This window comes from Nycticebus coucang, chromosome 20, assembly GCF_027406575.1.
Source record: "Nycticebus coucang isolate mNycCou1 chromosome 20, mNycCou1.pri, whole genome shotgun sequence".
In the NCBI taxonomy this organism is placed as follows: Eukaryota; Metazoa; Chordata; class Mammalia; order Primates; family Lorisidae; genus Nycticebus; species Nycticebus coucang.
In genome coordinates, this window is record NC_069799.1 from 68,650,048 (window position 1) to 68,665,053 (window position 15,006).

The 15,006-nt window shown below is 49.8% G+C and overlaps 1 protein-coding gene across 1 annotated transcript; it reads left to right on the forward strand.

The window, feature by feature from the left end:
- The first annotated feature begins 3,968 nt into the window (after window positions 1-3,968).
- On the forward strand, window positions 3,969-7,880 carry LOC128572909 (isopentenyl-diphosphate delta-isomerase 2-like). Its single transcript, XM_053573063.1, has 4 exons — window positions 3,969-4,110; window positions 5,593-5,685; window positions 7,067-7,197; window positions 7,563-7,880. Exons 1-4 carry the CDS (start codon window positions 3,969-3,971, stop codon window positions 7,878-7,880), a joined length of 684 nt encoding a protein of 227 aa, XP_053429038.1.
- Window positions 7,881-15,006: the final 7,126 nt, after the last annotated feature.

Here is a 15,006-nt window from a genome sequence, read left to right on the forward strand (position 1 = left end):
ATAAAAGATCACAATTTCTCTTCGTATGAGATTGGGTTGTCTTTTTCTTGACACTGAATGCATGTCTGCAACTATGCCAGCCAGTACATGAATATATGAAGATGACATTTTAATTTGAAGAGTTCAAACTGTGATATTTAAGCTTTTTTTTTTGGCTGGGGCTGGGTTTGAACCCGCCACCTCTGGCATATGGGGCCGCAACCCTACCCCTTTGAGCCACAGGTGCCACCCATAACCATTTTTTTTTTTTAAGATAGCCTCTCAAACTTTTGCCCTGGGTAAGTGCCATGTGTCACAGCTCACAGCAAACTCAAACTCTTGGGCTTAAGCGATTCTCTTGCTCAGCCCACATAGGTCATTGCTGACTGTCACTATGGTCCCCTGTGAGGTGCGTTGTGCGCTGACACCAGCGCCTCATCTACTCTACCATGTCACTTAGGGACTCTTTTTCTTCACTGACCATCAGAGCCTTCATAGTATGGGGTCTGATGATAATTAAAGTTCAAGAACTCGGCTCGGTGCCTGCAGCTCAGCAGCTGGGGCACCAGCCACATACACCGGAGCTGGCAGGTTTGAATCCTGCCCGGGCCTGCCAAACAACAATGACAACTCCAACCAAAAAATAGCCAGGTGTTGTGGCAGGCGCCTGTAGTCCCAGCTACTTGGGAGACTGAGGCAAGAGAATCGTTTAAGCCCAAGAGCTTAAGGTTGCTGTGAGCTGTGATGCCACAGTGCCCTACGGATGGCGACACAGTGAGACTCTGTATCAAAAACAAAAAACATAGTTCAAGAACTCGCCACCATGTGCTTATGTTGGCAGCAGTGTGGGAACCACTCCGTGAGGTTCCATAATGTTGGTGCCGTCAGCGCCTCACGGCTGCATTTGTGTGAACATATGTGGGTGTCGAGCCGAGGGGTGTTCATTATTGGTGCGTGTTTTTGCGTGCCGTACCTCAATGGCTCTGATGGTTTTTGCACAAAAAGAGTTCCAAAATTACTTGGACAGTGGACAAGGCATTGGTGTCAGTGCACGGCTTCCCGACAGGAGCACTTTGAAGGTGACTGGAGTGATATTCAGCTATGAAGCGGGTAGCACTTTTTCTAGGGTGAGTTCTTGAATTTAATTGTCAGACTTCACATCAATTAACAGATTAAAAATTTCTAGCAATGGTTCAGGTCCTTTGTATAGCTAAACAGAAAAAGAGAACACTCCCCATCCCTTCTATAATGGAAGTTGGGAAAATATCAACGAGAGAATTAAACAGACAGAAAATGGATATTTTCAATGTTTCTTTAATCATAAGCGTTTTGCTTCTGAAGCTTCAGAAAAGGGGCAAGGAACAAATGCCCCTTTGGAAGGGTCCCTCTTCCCTCCCCACTGTGCCCTGTGCAGGGCACAAGGAAGTTGAGAGAGAAGGTAAAAGTCTGTTGGATCAGGAGCTGGGATACAGAACAGCTGCCCAAATAGGGGAATTTCTGAATAAAAGTATGCCTCAGGGAAGGACTGTCCTGGTCTCTAGTAGATTAAATCAGGTGATCTGGCCCCGAGCCCCAATAGGACAATAGGCTTTGTGAGGATGAATTTCGGGCTGAGACTTGGGGCCAGAGGGCGGCAGCACCTAGTTGGAAAGCAGGGCAGGGGTTCATTACACCTTAAAAATAAACTGGACAACCTCTAGTTACTCACACATCATTCACAGTAATAATCAGATAGAAAAGAGTCAAAGTCATCTCCAGAGCAGTTAGTCCAGCGCCATGGCTCCTGCCTATAATCCTAGCACTCTGGGAGGCCTAGGCGGGAGAATCCCTTAAATTAAGCTCAGAAGTTCAAGACCATCCTGAGCAAGATCAAGACCCTGTCTCTGGCTCCGTGCCTGTAGCTCAGAGGCTAGGGTGCCAGCCACAGACACCGGAGCTGGCGGGTTCAAAACCAGCCCGGGCCTGCCAAACAACAATGACAACTACAACCAAAAAACAGCCAGGTGTTATGGCAGGCACCTATAGTCCCAGCTATTCAGGAGGCTCAGGCAAGGGCATCACCTGAGCCCGAGTTTGAAGTAGCTGTGAGCTGCGACATCATGACACTCTACTGAGAGCAACAAAGTGAGACTCTGTCTCAAAAAATTATAATAATAAGTAAATATAGTCTTTCTTTTTTAATCATGCTTTGTGGACATATGGAAGCATTATTTTAGCGTATATAAATATGCCATATTTTTACATCTAGAGTTCTGAATTGGTGTCATAGACTATTATATTCATCCATATATTTTTCTAGGATTTTTATGCTTTCAGTTTTTTCAATAAAATCTGAAATTTATATAGATCTCTCTAATATGGAATTAGTGGTAAGGATATAATTTTATTCCTTTCTAATAAACTAAAATGCCACCTTAATCATATACTAAACTATGATACAGTAGAAAATAATTTAACTCAGCTTTAAGAAGTAAAAGCATTTTTTAAAGTGTAGCTGTGTCAAAATAATTTTGTATGATTGTCAAACTTGAGAGGGACAGAGAGAGACACACAGCAGGAGCGATATCAGGGAGTGGCTTCTTATTATGAAAACAAAAATTTCAGATCATCCCAACATACCCTGTGTGTTCCCAGAGTATATAAGGGCTGAGTCACTGAGAATTCATTCCCATGCCTGACAGGTACCCAGGAGCCTCCGATTTCCAGGAAAGGTTAGTTGGTGCATATCTTTTCCCTTGTGGAAATTCTTTTATTGATCAAATTTTGTACATATTTAATGATTTTCTCTTTGCCAAGACGATAAGCAGATGCTGAAAATAATAACAGAATAATGGTAAGAAACAGAAGTGAATGCGTTTCTTTTCTTTTCTTTCTTTTTTTTGAGACAGAGCCTCAAGCTGTCGCCCTGGGTAGAGTGCTGCTGTGGCATCACAGCTCACAGCAACCTCCAACTCCTGGGCTCAAGCAATTCTCTTGCCTCCCAAGTAGCTGAGACTACAGGCACCCGCCACAAGGCCTGGCTATTTTTTAGTTGCAGCCATCATTGTTGTTTGGCAGGCCGGGATTGTATTTGAAATCGCCAGCTCAGGTGTATGTGGCTGGTGTTTTAGCCACTTGAGCCATGGGCACCCTGCCTGAATGCATTTCTTTAACAAGTAGAAAAGTGCCCGAAGTCCTGTAATCTTAGCACTCCGGGAGGTCGAAGGAGGTGGATTATTTGAGCTCAGGAGTTTGAGACCAACCTAAGCAATAGCACGATCAAAACCCTGTCTCTACTAAAAACAGAAAAACTAGCTGGGGGTCCTGCCAGGCACCTGTGGTCACAGCCACTTGGGAGGCTGAGGCGAGAGGATTGCTCAAGCCCAAGAGTATGAAGTTGCTGTGAACTATGATGCTATGGTACTCCACCCAGGGCAAAGAGTTAGACTCTGTCTCAAAAAAATAAAATAAAAAGTAGAAAATGATGATGAAAAGATTTTGCATGAAAATAAGTGATTCTGAATACATTTTCTCAGAAATTGTTCATATGAGACTGTTTGTCTCTGGGAGGGCACTGGGCCGTCTGGGGCTTACGGAGCTTCTCCGAACAGCTGTAGGTTTCTCCTCTGGGATCCAAGCCCCACAGCTTTATATAGCACTGCACTTTCCGGAACGCTTCTTCAAAGAGCATTACCTGATCTTTTCCTCGTGTTTGTTTTGGTGGGGATTTATCATTTAAATTTTCCCATGAAAATTTTTCCCATGAAAATTCAAATGATAAATTTAACTTTCCTGGGAAATGTGAAGACTATATATATGAGAGCGAGGGACAGAGAGATCCAAGATTCCTCATTCAGACACCACGGTGGAAACACATCTGCGAGGCACTGCCTGGTCACTCTTTCTGCAACGTACACAGACAGGTATCTGCTGAATCCTGGCTGGTCCCGTCTTCCACACAGAGATGACGTTTTGTGCACCTGTTTCAGGTCAGACCACTGCCAGCAGCCATGTCTGAAGTAAACCTCGACTGGGTCGATGACCGCCAGCAACAGCGCCTAGAAGAAATGCTGATAGTTGTTGATGAGGACGACAAGGTTATTGGCTCAGACACCAAGAGGAACTGCCACCTGAACGAGAACATTGAGAAAGGTAGCACTAGCCTGTCTTTTCTTTTTCCCAAGATTTCTTCACTTTTCCCACCCAACAGACTTGTAGAGAGGAAAGAACTCAGTCTTTCCTGGTGAGGGGGAGACCCCGATTATCTGCAGGGGGGAGGTTAAGGGATCATCCTGCTGGACACCCGTGCCCACCATCCCAGGCCATGTCTGCTCACAGCCTGTCTGCGGGCAGAATCCTGTTAGGTGGGCCCACCCAGAAGCCCCTCACCTCTGGCATTTCCCCCCAGTCCCTTTCCATCACTACCTCCCCACCTCTCCCCCATCCCACTGTGGAAGTTCCCACTTTCCGCCACTGAGTGCAGAGCTGAGCCTGGGTTTGCACTGAGGTCTCTCCCCTATAACAATAGTCCTCAGTAAAATCTGTTTTCCTGTTGTAACCACTGTCTAGCTCTGGTATTCTTTGAAAACCTTAAACCAGCTGGGTGCGGTGGCTCGTGCAGTTGGCAGGCCAAGGCAGGTGGATTGCTTGAGCTCACAAGTTCGATACCAGTCTAAGCAAGAGTGAAACCCCACTCTAAAAAAAAAAAAAAAAAGCCAGGCCTTGTGGTGGGGACCGGTAGTCCTAGCTACTCAGGAGACTGAGGCAAGAGAATCACTTAAGCCCAAAGTTAGAGGTTGTTGTTAGCTGTGACACCACAGCACTCTACCCAGGGTGACAGAGTGAGACTCTGTCTCAAAAAAAAAAAAAGAAAGAAAGAAAAGAAAACCTTATGCCACTGTATTTTTTTTGTTGCTTTTACAAATTGATACATAATAACTGTAGGTATTTATGGTACTTGCAGGACAGTTTGGTGCATGGACATAGCATGTGAGGGTCAGGTCAGGGCCATTAGGGCACCCATCACTTCAAACATTGATCTTATTTTATGGTGGGAACATCACAACCTCTACCAATAAGCTGTTAACTACAGTCACCCCAACATGCTGTAGAACACTCCAGCTTCTTCCTCTGTCTGGCTGCACCTAGCACCCTGAACCCGTCCTCTCCCTCTCCACCCCACTGTCCCCACCCATGTCACCCAGTTCTCAGGTGAGGACACAAGACATTTGCCCCTTCCGTCCATGTTGCTGCAAATGATAGGATCTCATTTTCACAAAGAACGGGGCTCCTCTGTGTGGGCACCCCACTTCATTTCTCCACCGTCACTGGTGGACACTTCAGTTGAGTCCTGTCTGGCTCTGGTGACCAGCACTGAAATGGTTCTGTCTAGCACACACCTCTTCAATACCCTGGCTTTATTTCTGTTGTATCCCTGGCTGGGGGACTCGTGGATGTGTATCAGTTCTATTTTTAGTTTTCCGAGCATTCATTTGTTAAGCAAGTTTTAGTCAGGCAGACTCTGAAACAATCTGTTGAGAATGCTGTGGTCACAGGCACCTTGAGACCAAGGCTGCAGTGCCCAGAGGTCCCCTTGGCAGTTGCACGCATGCTCACGTGGGCTGTGCCTTCCAGGGCTGCTGCACCGAGCCTTCAGTGTCGTCCTGTTCAACACGGAGAACAAGGTCCTGATACAGCAGCGAGCGGACACTAAGGTCACCTTTCCTGGTAAGTCCCTTCAGCTGGCCTGAATGTGGCAAGGCTGTCTGTCTGCCTCACTCCCCTCAGGTCAGCAGTCAGCTCAGATGATGCTGGTATTTCTTCAGAGGGTCAGGTTTCTTTTAATGAAGAAACTAAGGCCACACATGGTGGCTCACACCTGTAATCCCAACACTCTGGGAGGCCGAGGCGGGTGGATTGCCCTGAGCTCAGAGGTTCGAGACCAGCCTGAGCCAGAGTGAGACCCCCATCTGTCCAAAAAATGCCGGGCCTTGTGGCAGGGGCCTGTAGTCCCAGCTACTTGGGAGGCTGAAGCAAGAGAATCACTTAAGCGCAAGAATTGGAGGTTGCTGTGAGCTACGATGCCATGGCACTCTACTGAGGGCAACATAGTAAGACACTGTCTCAATTTAAAAAAGAAATATAAGTAAATAAATAAAAGGAAAAAAGAAAATTAAAACAACTTAAACTAAGACAATTTAAAGCCAATTGAAAGGAAAATTTGAGGAAAAAAAGGATATAAGTGAGTTTCCACTTTTTTTGCAGTTTTTTTTTTTTTGGTTTCTTTTGCAATGGCAAGTTAATTAAATGGAGAGGAATTTGTGAAGCTAAGGATCTGAGGGACTAAAATAAACAGCATTTAGCCTGAAACTGATGAGATCATGATAAAAATCATCTTACAAGTCTGAGGTTTGGCTTTTTTTGTTTTCTCTTTCTTTCTTTTTATTTTTATTTATTTATTTATTTATTTATTTATTTTTGTACTTCTTAAAATCACAACTTTAGGGTGGGCTCGGTGGTTCAGGCCGGCAGTCCCGCCTCTGGGAGGCCGAGGGGGTCTCAAGCGCGGGGGTCTGAGGCTGCAGTGAGGGGGCCCTGAGCCGAGGTCTCCCACGAGCGTCAGCGCCCCTGGGAAGCAGTGCATCTCCGGAGTAAATCGGGCTTCGAGGTCACCCTAGGGGCGCTGAGGACGGAAGCTTCTCCCGCCACCTTGGCCACAGCTGCGGTACCTCCCACCAGGAAGGTCCGGCCCGAGTGGCCGGCTGAAGGCCTCCTAGGAACCCACTCCGGCCCGGCCTGGGTCCCGTCTGCCGCCTCCCGCGCGAATGGCATCTCCTGTCCCCTGGGGCTGTGGGGCTGCGTGCCCCTGTCCCGGTCTCTCTGAGATGGTGCAGAGGATCGTGGGGCAGCGGGGCAGTGAGGCCGTCCCTGCCTGGGACCAGCCTGCCAGATGCCCCTTCGGAGGCCCCTGCCCTGGACAAACCGGCTCTTCACGGCGCCAGACTGCAGATGCCAGACCGGCGCTTTCTTACCCAAAGCGCCGACTGTGTCTGTAGCCCGTCGGCTTTCAGTATGAAGTAGGGAATGTTTCCCACGCACGTCTTTCTAGGGTATTTCACCGACTCCTGTTCCAGCCACCCCCTGTACGAGCCCGCAGAGCTGGAGGAGAAGGACGCGGTCGGGGTGCGCAGGGCGGCCCGCAGGCGGCTGCTGGTGGAGCTGGGCATTCCCCCGGAGCAGGTGCGGAGTGCCGGATGGGGTGAGGGAGCGGGCCGGGTGCGCAGGGCGGCCGCAGGCGAATTACAGGGATTGAGGAGAGGGATGGGGCAGGGCGCGGAGAGGGACGCGCTGGCCCCCCCATAAAGTTGCCGGCGTCTGCAGGACCTGGTGGACATTGTGGGGCGGGAGCTCGGCTCTTTAAATCAGGACGCACGCAGGTGTGCAGGAAACAAAACAAAAGCCAGGTCCTTACTCAGCCTGAGTCGGCAGAGACCAGACGACTAGAATTAAAGTGCCAGCAGAAATCGTTAATTTCCTTTGAGGACAAGAAATGCGACTATTTCCTCCATTTTCCCATAAATTCTCTCAACTCGATTTCCCTCTAGATCTCTGAGGAGGACATTGTGTTCATGACAATCTATCATCACAAGGCAAAATCAGACCGAATTTGGGGCGAACACGAGATCTGCTACCTGCTGCTGGTGCGGAAGGACGTCCGCGTGGCTCCGGACCCCAGCGAGACCCGCAGCGTCCGATACCTGGGGCCGGACGAGCTGCGCGAGCTGCTGGAGCGCGGGGCGCGCGGCGAGGTGCGGGTCACCCCCTGGCTGAGGACCATCGCGGAGAGGTTCCTGTACAAGTGGTGGCCGCACCTGGACGACGTGGCCCGGCTCGCGGACCGCCACACAATCCACAGGGTGTGAGGCCGGCGGGGCCCCGCCAGCCGCGCGCAGCCACGTGCCTCTGCAAGCTCGGATAGCGCTCAACTTCGCAATCGGCTTCACCGTGTTGCCCTAACATTTCCTTTTTCCTTATTTCCGTATGTTTTTCCTGCCTTGTTACAGGGAGGACATCTGTTCCCCCGCACCTCCCACAGCCTCATAAGCGCTGAGTCAGCTGCAGCTGACCACTGAGTTCTGGGTGGGAGAACGGGGGTCGCAGGCGAATTACAGGGATTGAGGAGAGGGACGTGCTGGCCCCCCCAGGTCTTTGTTCCAGTCCTAGGGGTCCAAATGGGCTCCCTGCTGTCTCTGAAAAATGATTATTGATTTCAGGACACACAGAGGCTGCATTTAAAACAACATCGGCTCAACCTTACATCCTAAGGTATGGAGCATTCCAGTTTGCCCCTAAAATGAACTCGGGTTGGCAAATATTACATCCCCAGTACACGCATCATGTGTGTGATCCAGGCAGGGCTCCCCACTTATCCCCTCTGTTCTTTCATTTGATTATACCTCAGAAATCCGCTTACAAATAAAAACAGCATCACCCTAACAAGTAGTTGGTCTCCTTTTTTTCCTTTCTTTACTTTTTATTTTTGGAGACTGAATCTCACTTTGTCACCCTCAATAGAGTACCCTGGCGTCACAGCTCACAACAATTTCAGACTCTTGAGCTCAAGAGATTGTCTTGCCTGGGCCTCCCAAATAGCTGGGTCTACAGGCACGGCCCCACGCACCCCACTATTTTTAGAGGCATAGTCTCTCTCTGGCTCAGGCTGGTATCAAACCTGTGAGCCCAGGCGATCCACCCACCTAGGCTTCCCAGAGAGAGAGAGTTACAGGCCTGAGCCATCACGCTCCCCCACCCGCCGCAGTCTGCCTCCTTTTAAGGAGAAGTCACCGTGCATGTAAAGATTTGCTGTGGGAATCCCAGACCTGGTAAACTAACAAACTGTGACACAGGACAAATGTCACAACCTAGGTGTGCAGCTAACTCGACCACTGCTGACACGTGGGGACACTTGGCACATCTGTGGCTCTGCAGCACCTCCCCGCACCACACCAGGGAGTTGCCAGCATGTGGTGCAGTCCCTGCCCATCTACACAGCCCTCCAACAGCTCTCAGAGCTCTACACAGCGCTAAGCTGCAGTCCCAGCCCCAGCCCTCAAGACCTGCCCAACCCACCTCCTCAGGCATCTGCCCATCCCTCTCCCTGCACCTGAGCTCTGGGCCCCTCTGCCCCCAAACCTGCCTCCTCTGCCAAGCCCCTCCCTCTGCCCCTCTGCTACCTCATGCACCATCCCTGCACCCCTGCTGTGATCTGGGCCCAGGATCTAGGTGGGGGCACCTGTGGTCTTACCCAGAGGAGCTCTCTTTGAATGCAGGTGGGGTTTCATCTTCATCACCCTCCCTCTCTCACCTCACCCTCCTTCTTTCCAGCCCCAAATCCTCAAGACCACAGGATTTCCAGAGTCACCCCACCTCTAACCGTAAATTCCAGCTAAAAAGGAACCATTTTGATTTTTTTTTTTTGAGACGGAGCCTCAAGCTGTCCGCCTGGGTAGAGTGCCTTGGCATCACATCTCACAGCAACCACCAACTCCTAGGCTCAAGCGAGTCTTCTGCCTCCGCCTCCCAAGTACCTTGGACCACAGGCACCCGCCACAATGCCTGGCTATTTTTTGGTTGCAGCCATCATTGGTGTTCGGCGGGCCTGGGATGGATTTGAACCCGCCAGCTTAGGTGTATGTGTCTGGCGCCTTAGCCACTTGAGCCATAGGCACCAAGTAGGAACCATTTAGATTTCTGGGTAAGGTCACTCTCTCCCAGACACCGTCCTTTCCCACTTTCCATTTTTACTCAGGTGCCTTTTGATACAACCTCTTATAACTCAGCACATTTAATATTGGTTTGTTTTTTTTGGGTTGTCACAGAGCACAGTGGCTACACTGCCAGTGGCGGGTTCGAGCCTGGCCCAGGCCAGCTAAACAAGGATGACAACTGCAACAACAACAACAACAAAAAAAAATAGCCAGGCGCTGTGGTGGACACCTGTAGTCCCAGCTACTTGGGAGCGTGAGGCAAGAGAATCACTTAAGTCCAAGTTTGAGGTTCCTGTGAGCTGTGACACCACCACACCTACCAAGGATGACATAGAGAAAGTCTGTATAAACACAAATGAAATAAAATAAAAATTTTTTTCCTTTCTCCAAAGGATAGAATAACTATTTTCGAGGTGGCACATGCCTGTAATCTTAGCACTGTGGGAAACTGAGGCGAGTGGATTGCTTGAGTTCAGGAGTTCAAGACCAGCCTGAGCAAGAATGAGACCCCATCTTTAAAAAATAGTTGGGCAGGGTGGTGCCTATGGCTCAGCAAGTAGGGTGCCAGCCCCATATACCAAGGGTGGCGGGTTCAAACCTGGCCCAGCCAAACAGCAACAAAAAACGGCCGATCGTTGTGGCGGGCACCTGTAGTCCCAGCTACTCAGGAGGCTGAGGCAAGACAATCACCTAAGCCCAAGAGTTGGATGTTGCTATGAGCTGTGATGCTATGGCACGCTACTAAGGGTGATAAAGTGAGACTCTGTCTCTAAAAAAAAAAATAAATAATAATAATAATAATAGCTGGCCGTTGTGGTGGGCATCTGTACTCCCAGCTACAAGGTTGCTGTGAGCTATGACGTCACAGCACTCTACCAGGGCAACAAAGTGAAACTCTGTCTCAAAAAAAAAAAAGTAACCATCTCAATATGTCATACAATCCTTACTGAGATGCACATGCAATCTTCAGGAATATGGACAAGCTTATATGACCACAGGGAAGGGAATTGTCACTTGGTCAAAATTCCCAAGAGAACCTCTCATCACACATTTCACAAAGTGCTGCTCAGCGTTCCTGCCTCAGAGAGAAGAGACAGAGAGGGATGCTCTGCCTCAAGGGGTGAGGGAAGAGCCAAATCATCCCTCTGTCTTGAGTTTTCCAGCCCACCAAATATTCATGTCCCAAACCCAATTAAAATTAGGGGAAAAGTGGAGAGACCTTACAGACTCCGCCATGGTTGAGGGCCCACAGCAGTGGGTACTTTGAGGGTGTGCACCCCGACACAGCCTGCACATCACACAGTGTGCACATAACACAGTGTGCACATCACACAGCCTGCACCCCAACACAGAGCACCCCGACAGAGTGTACACCGCAACAGCGTGCACATCACACAGCCTGCACCCCAACACAGAATGCACCCCAGCACAGTGTGAACATTTCACAGCCTGCACCCCAACACAGCGTACATATCACACAGCATGAACATCACACAGCCTGTACCCAACAAAGCGCGCAGGTCACACAGCGTGCATGTCACACAGTGTGCACCCCGACACAGAGTACATGTCACACTGTGTGCACATCACTCGGCCTGCACACCCACACAGCATGCAGATCACCTCTGTGCCCTCCCCAAGGATCCCCATCCCCGGTCTGATCAGGAGAAACATGACCACCACAGGAAGCAAATTCTAGAAAACATCTGACCTGCCAAGGTCAGGTGGCTCACAGCTGTAATCCTAGGACTCTGGGGGTCTGAGGCAGGTGGATTGCCTGAGCTCAGGAGTTTGCGACCAACCTGAGCAAGGGTGAGACACTACCTCTAAAAGTAGCCAGGCATTGTAGTGGGCGCCTGTAGTCCCAGCAACTCAGGAGGCTGAGGGAAGAGGATCACTTAAGCCTAAGAGTTTGAGGTTGGGCGGCGCCTGTGGCTCAGTGGGTAGGGCGCTGGCCCCATATACCGAGGGTGGTGTGTTCAAACCCGGCCCGGGCCAAACTGCAACAAAAAAACAGCCGGGCATTGTGGTGGGCACCTGTAGTTCCAGGTGCTGTAGTTCAGGAGGCTGAGGCAAGAGAATCACCTAAGCCCAGGAGCTGGAAGTTGCTGGCGATAAAGTGAAAAAAAAAAAAAAAAAGTTTAAGGTTGCTGTGAGCTGGAATGAGACAGCACTCTAGAGTGCCAGACAGTGAGACTCTGTCTCAAAAAACAAACAAACAAAAAAATGCCATGGCCAACAAAAAATTCAAAGAAAATCTGAGAAACTGTCACTGCCTGGGGAGCTTAATTATACAAAAGACTGAGTGAAGAATTGTATCCTGCGGTAGAAAAAGGCTATTAGGTAAAAACTAAGAAATGTGAATAAATATGCACTTTACTTACAATGTGTCAACACTGGCTAATGTGCTTTGACAGACACATCATACAATGTAAGATGTTAATAATAGAAAACCTCTCAAAAAAAAAAAAAAAGACCTCTTTGCTATCTTCACAAATTTTATGGGGCGGCACCTGTGGCTCAAAGGAGTACGGCGCTGGCCCCATATACTGGAGGTGGCGGGTTCAAATCTAGCCCCAGCCCAAAACTGCAAACAAAAAAAATTTATGTAAACCTAAAAATACTCTAAATTTTTCTAACGCTTACGTTGAAACCAGAGGGAAAGCAGACAAGTACACCTCAGACTCTGTCCCGGTGACCGCCTCATAACCAGTCTGAGGCAGCCCTCAGTGCCCCTCCAGGCCTTGAGGCCCTGAGACTTGGGAACCACGAGGCCAAGCCTGGCAGAGTCTGTACGTTAAGTACCAAAATTTGGCCAGAGCCAAGAAATCCGAATCACCCTTCCTCATCCTGCTCGGGCTGGGCGTCTCCCAGAGCCGTTTCCTAAGCGTGGGGGCTTCTCCATGGTGCACATAGCCACATGGTCACAGGACACATTAACTGCAGGGACGGGTGAAGGGCCCTTCAGACAAGAGGGAGCTTTTCCTAAAGGAGTCTCCTCACTCAGAAAACACCCAAGAGACCCATCTGTAACTGCTGATTCTGCTTTGGAAACTCTGTGCCTTGTCACTAACTTCCTCACTGTGCCAGGAAACAGTGGTTTGTGGTCGGGGTCAGTGAGGCCTTCACTCCCCACACTCAGCTGGACCCTCACCTACCACCTGGGGAACATGGGGCAGATGGTGGGGCAGTTTGGCTAGAAAGCATGGGATCACACAAAGCCCAGCACAGCGGTCTGCCTGAGACGTGAACCTGCTGGGCTGCAGGACAGGGCTTTACAGCAGGCACCTGCTGGCCGCAGGCTGATTTAGCCCCAGGGCCCTTTGGTACCCAGAGCACCAAGGTTACTTTTGTGTCCCTCACCCTGCCATGCATTTCGGAACACAAACACGGCTGTCCAAAGTCCCAGTTCCATTCCTTCCATCCACAGTGAGACACAGATTATCTTCTCAAATTTATTGATTGATTTTTCGAGTCTCACTTCATTGCCCTGGGTAGAGTGCTATGGCATCATAAATTACAGCAACCTCAAACTCTTGGGCTCAAGAGATTCTCTTGCCTCAGTCTCCCAAATGGCTGGGACTACAGGGGCCCACCACAGCACGCAGCTATTTTTAGAGATGGGGTCTCACTCTTGCTCAGGCTGGTCTCAAACTCCTGAGTTCAAACAACCGTCTCCCAGAGTGCTGCGATTACAGGTGTGACCCACCACGTCCTGAAGGGTTTTTCCTATTTTTAGTAAAGACTGAATCTTACTCTTGCTCAGGCTGGTCTCCAACTTGTAAGCTCAAGTGATCCACAAGCCAGGGCCTCCCACAGTGCTAGGATTACAGAAGTGAGACACCACACCCGGGCTTTATCTTCTCAATTTTTAGATGATCTTCCTTTAGGATGACGGCAGGTATGTTAGCTGGGTGTGGCATTCTCAGATTCAAGGGTGCCATCTGCACAGCCCAATGGGGTTGTGAACTTCCCTCAAAGGCAGGAGTTGGGAACAAGAATATGGAACCCATGTGCACCTGTCCATCACCATCCGTGCATCCCGAAACCATCCACCCATGCATGTATATACCTGTCCATCACCATCTGTGTATCCCGTAACCACCCACCCATGCATGTATGTACCTGTCCATCACCATCCGTGCATCCCGTAACCACCCACCCATGCATGTGTATACCTGTCCATCACCATCCGTGCATCCCTTAACCACCCACCCATGCATGTATATACCTGTCCATCACCATCCGTGCATCCCGTAACCACCCACACATGCATGTATATATCTGTCCATCACCATCTGTGCATTCCGTAACCACCCACCCATGCATGTATGTACCTGTCCATCACCATCCGAGCATCCCGTAACCACCCATCCATGCATGTATATACCTGTCCATCACCATCCGTGCATCCCGTAACCACCCACCCATGCATGTATGTACCTGTCCATCACCATCTGTGTATCCCGTAACCACCCACCCATGCATGTATGTACCTGTCCATCACCATCCGTGTATCCCGTAACCACCCACGCATGCATGTATATACCTGTCCATCACCATCCGTGCATCCTGTAACCACCCACACATGCATGTATATACCTGTCCATCATCATCCGTGCATCCCGTAACCACCCACACATGCATGTATGTACCTGTCCATCACCATCCGTGTATCCCGTAACCACCCACCCATGCATGTATATACCTGTCCATCACCATCCATGCATCCCGTAACCACCATGCATGTATGTACCTGTCCATCACCATCCATGCATCCCGTAACCACCCACCCATGCATGTATGTACCTGTCCATCACCATCCGTGCATCCCGTAACCACCCCCACATGCATGTATATAACTGTCCATCACCATCCGTGCATCCTGTAATCACCCACCCATGCATGTATATACCTGTCCATCACCATCCGTGTATCCCATAACCACCGACACATGCATGTGTGTACCTCTCCATCACCATCCGTGCATCCCATAACCACCCACCCATGTATGTATATACCTGTCCATTACCATCCGTGCATCCCGTAACCACCCACCCATGCTTGTATGTACCTGTCCATCACCATCCGTGCATCCCGTAACCACCCACCCATGCATGTATGTACCTGTCCATCACCATCTGTGTATCCCGTAACCACCCACCCATGCATGTATATACCTGTCCATCACCATCTGTGCATCCCGTAACCACCCCCACATGTGTCTGTCCATTCATCCACCCATCCGTCCCTGCTCAAGCTGGCTCCAGCCTCCTCCTCT

Bases quoted from the DNA above. Each gene is read 5' to 3' on its own strand.
- LOC128572909 (XM_053573063.1), top strand. From the start codon at position 3,969: ATGTCTGAAGTAAACCTCGACTGGGTCGATGACCGCCAGCAACAGCGC. The intron at 4,111-5,592 runs GTAGCACTAGCC...TGTGCCTTCCAG, and splicing joins GAACGAGAACATTGAGAAAG to GGCTGCTGCACCGAGCCTTC. The intron at 7,198-7,562 runs GTGCGGAGTGCC...ATTTCCCTCTAG, and splicing joins TGGGCATTCCCCCGGAGCAG to ATCTCTGAGGAGGACATTGT.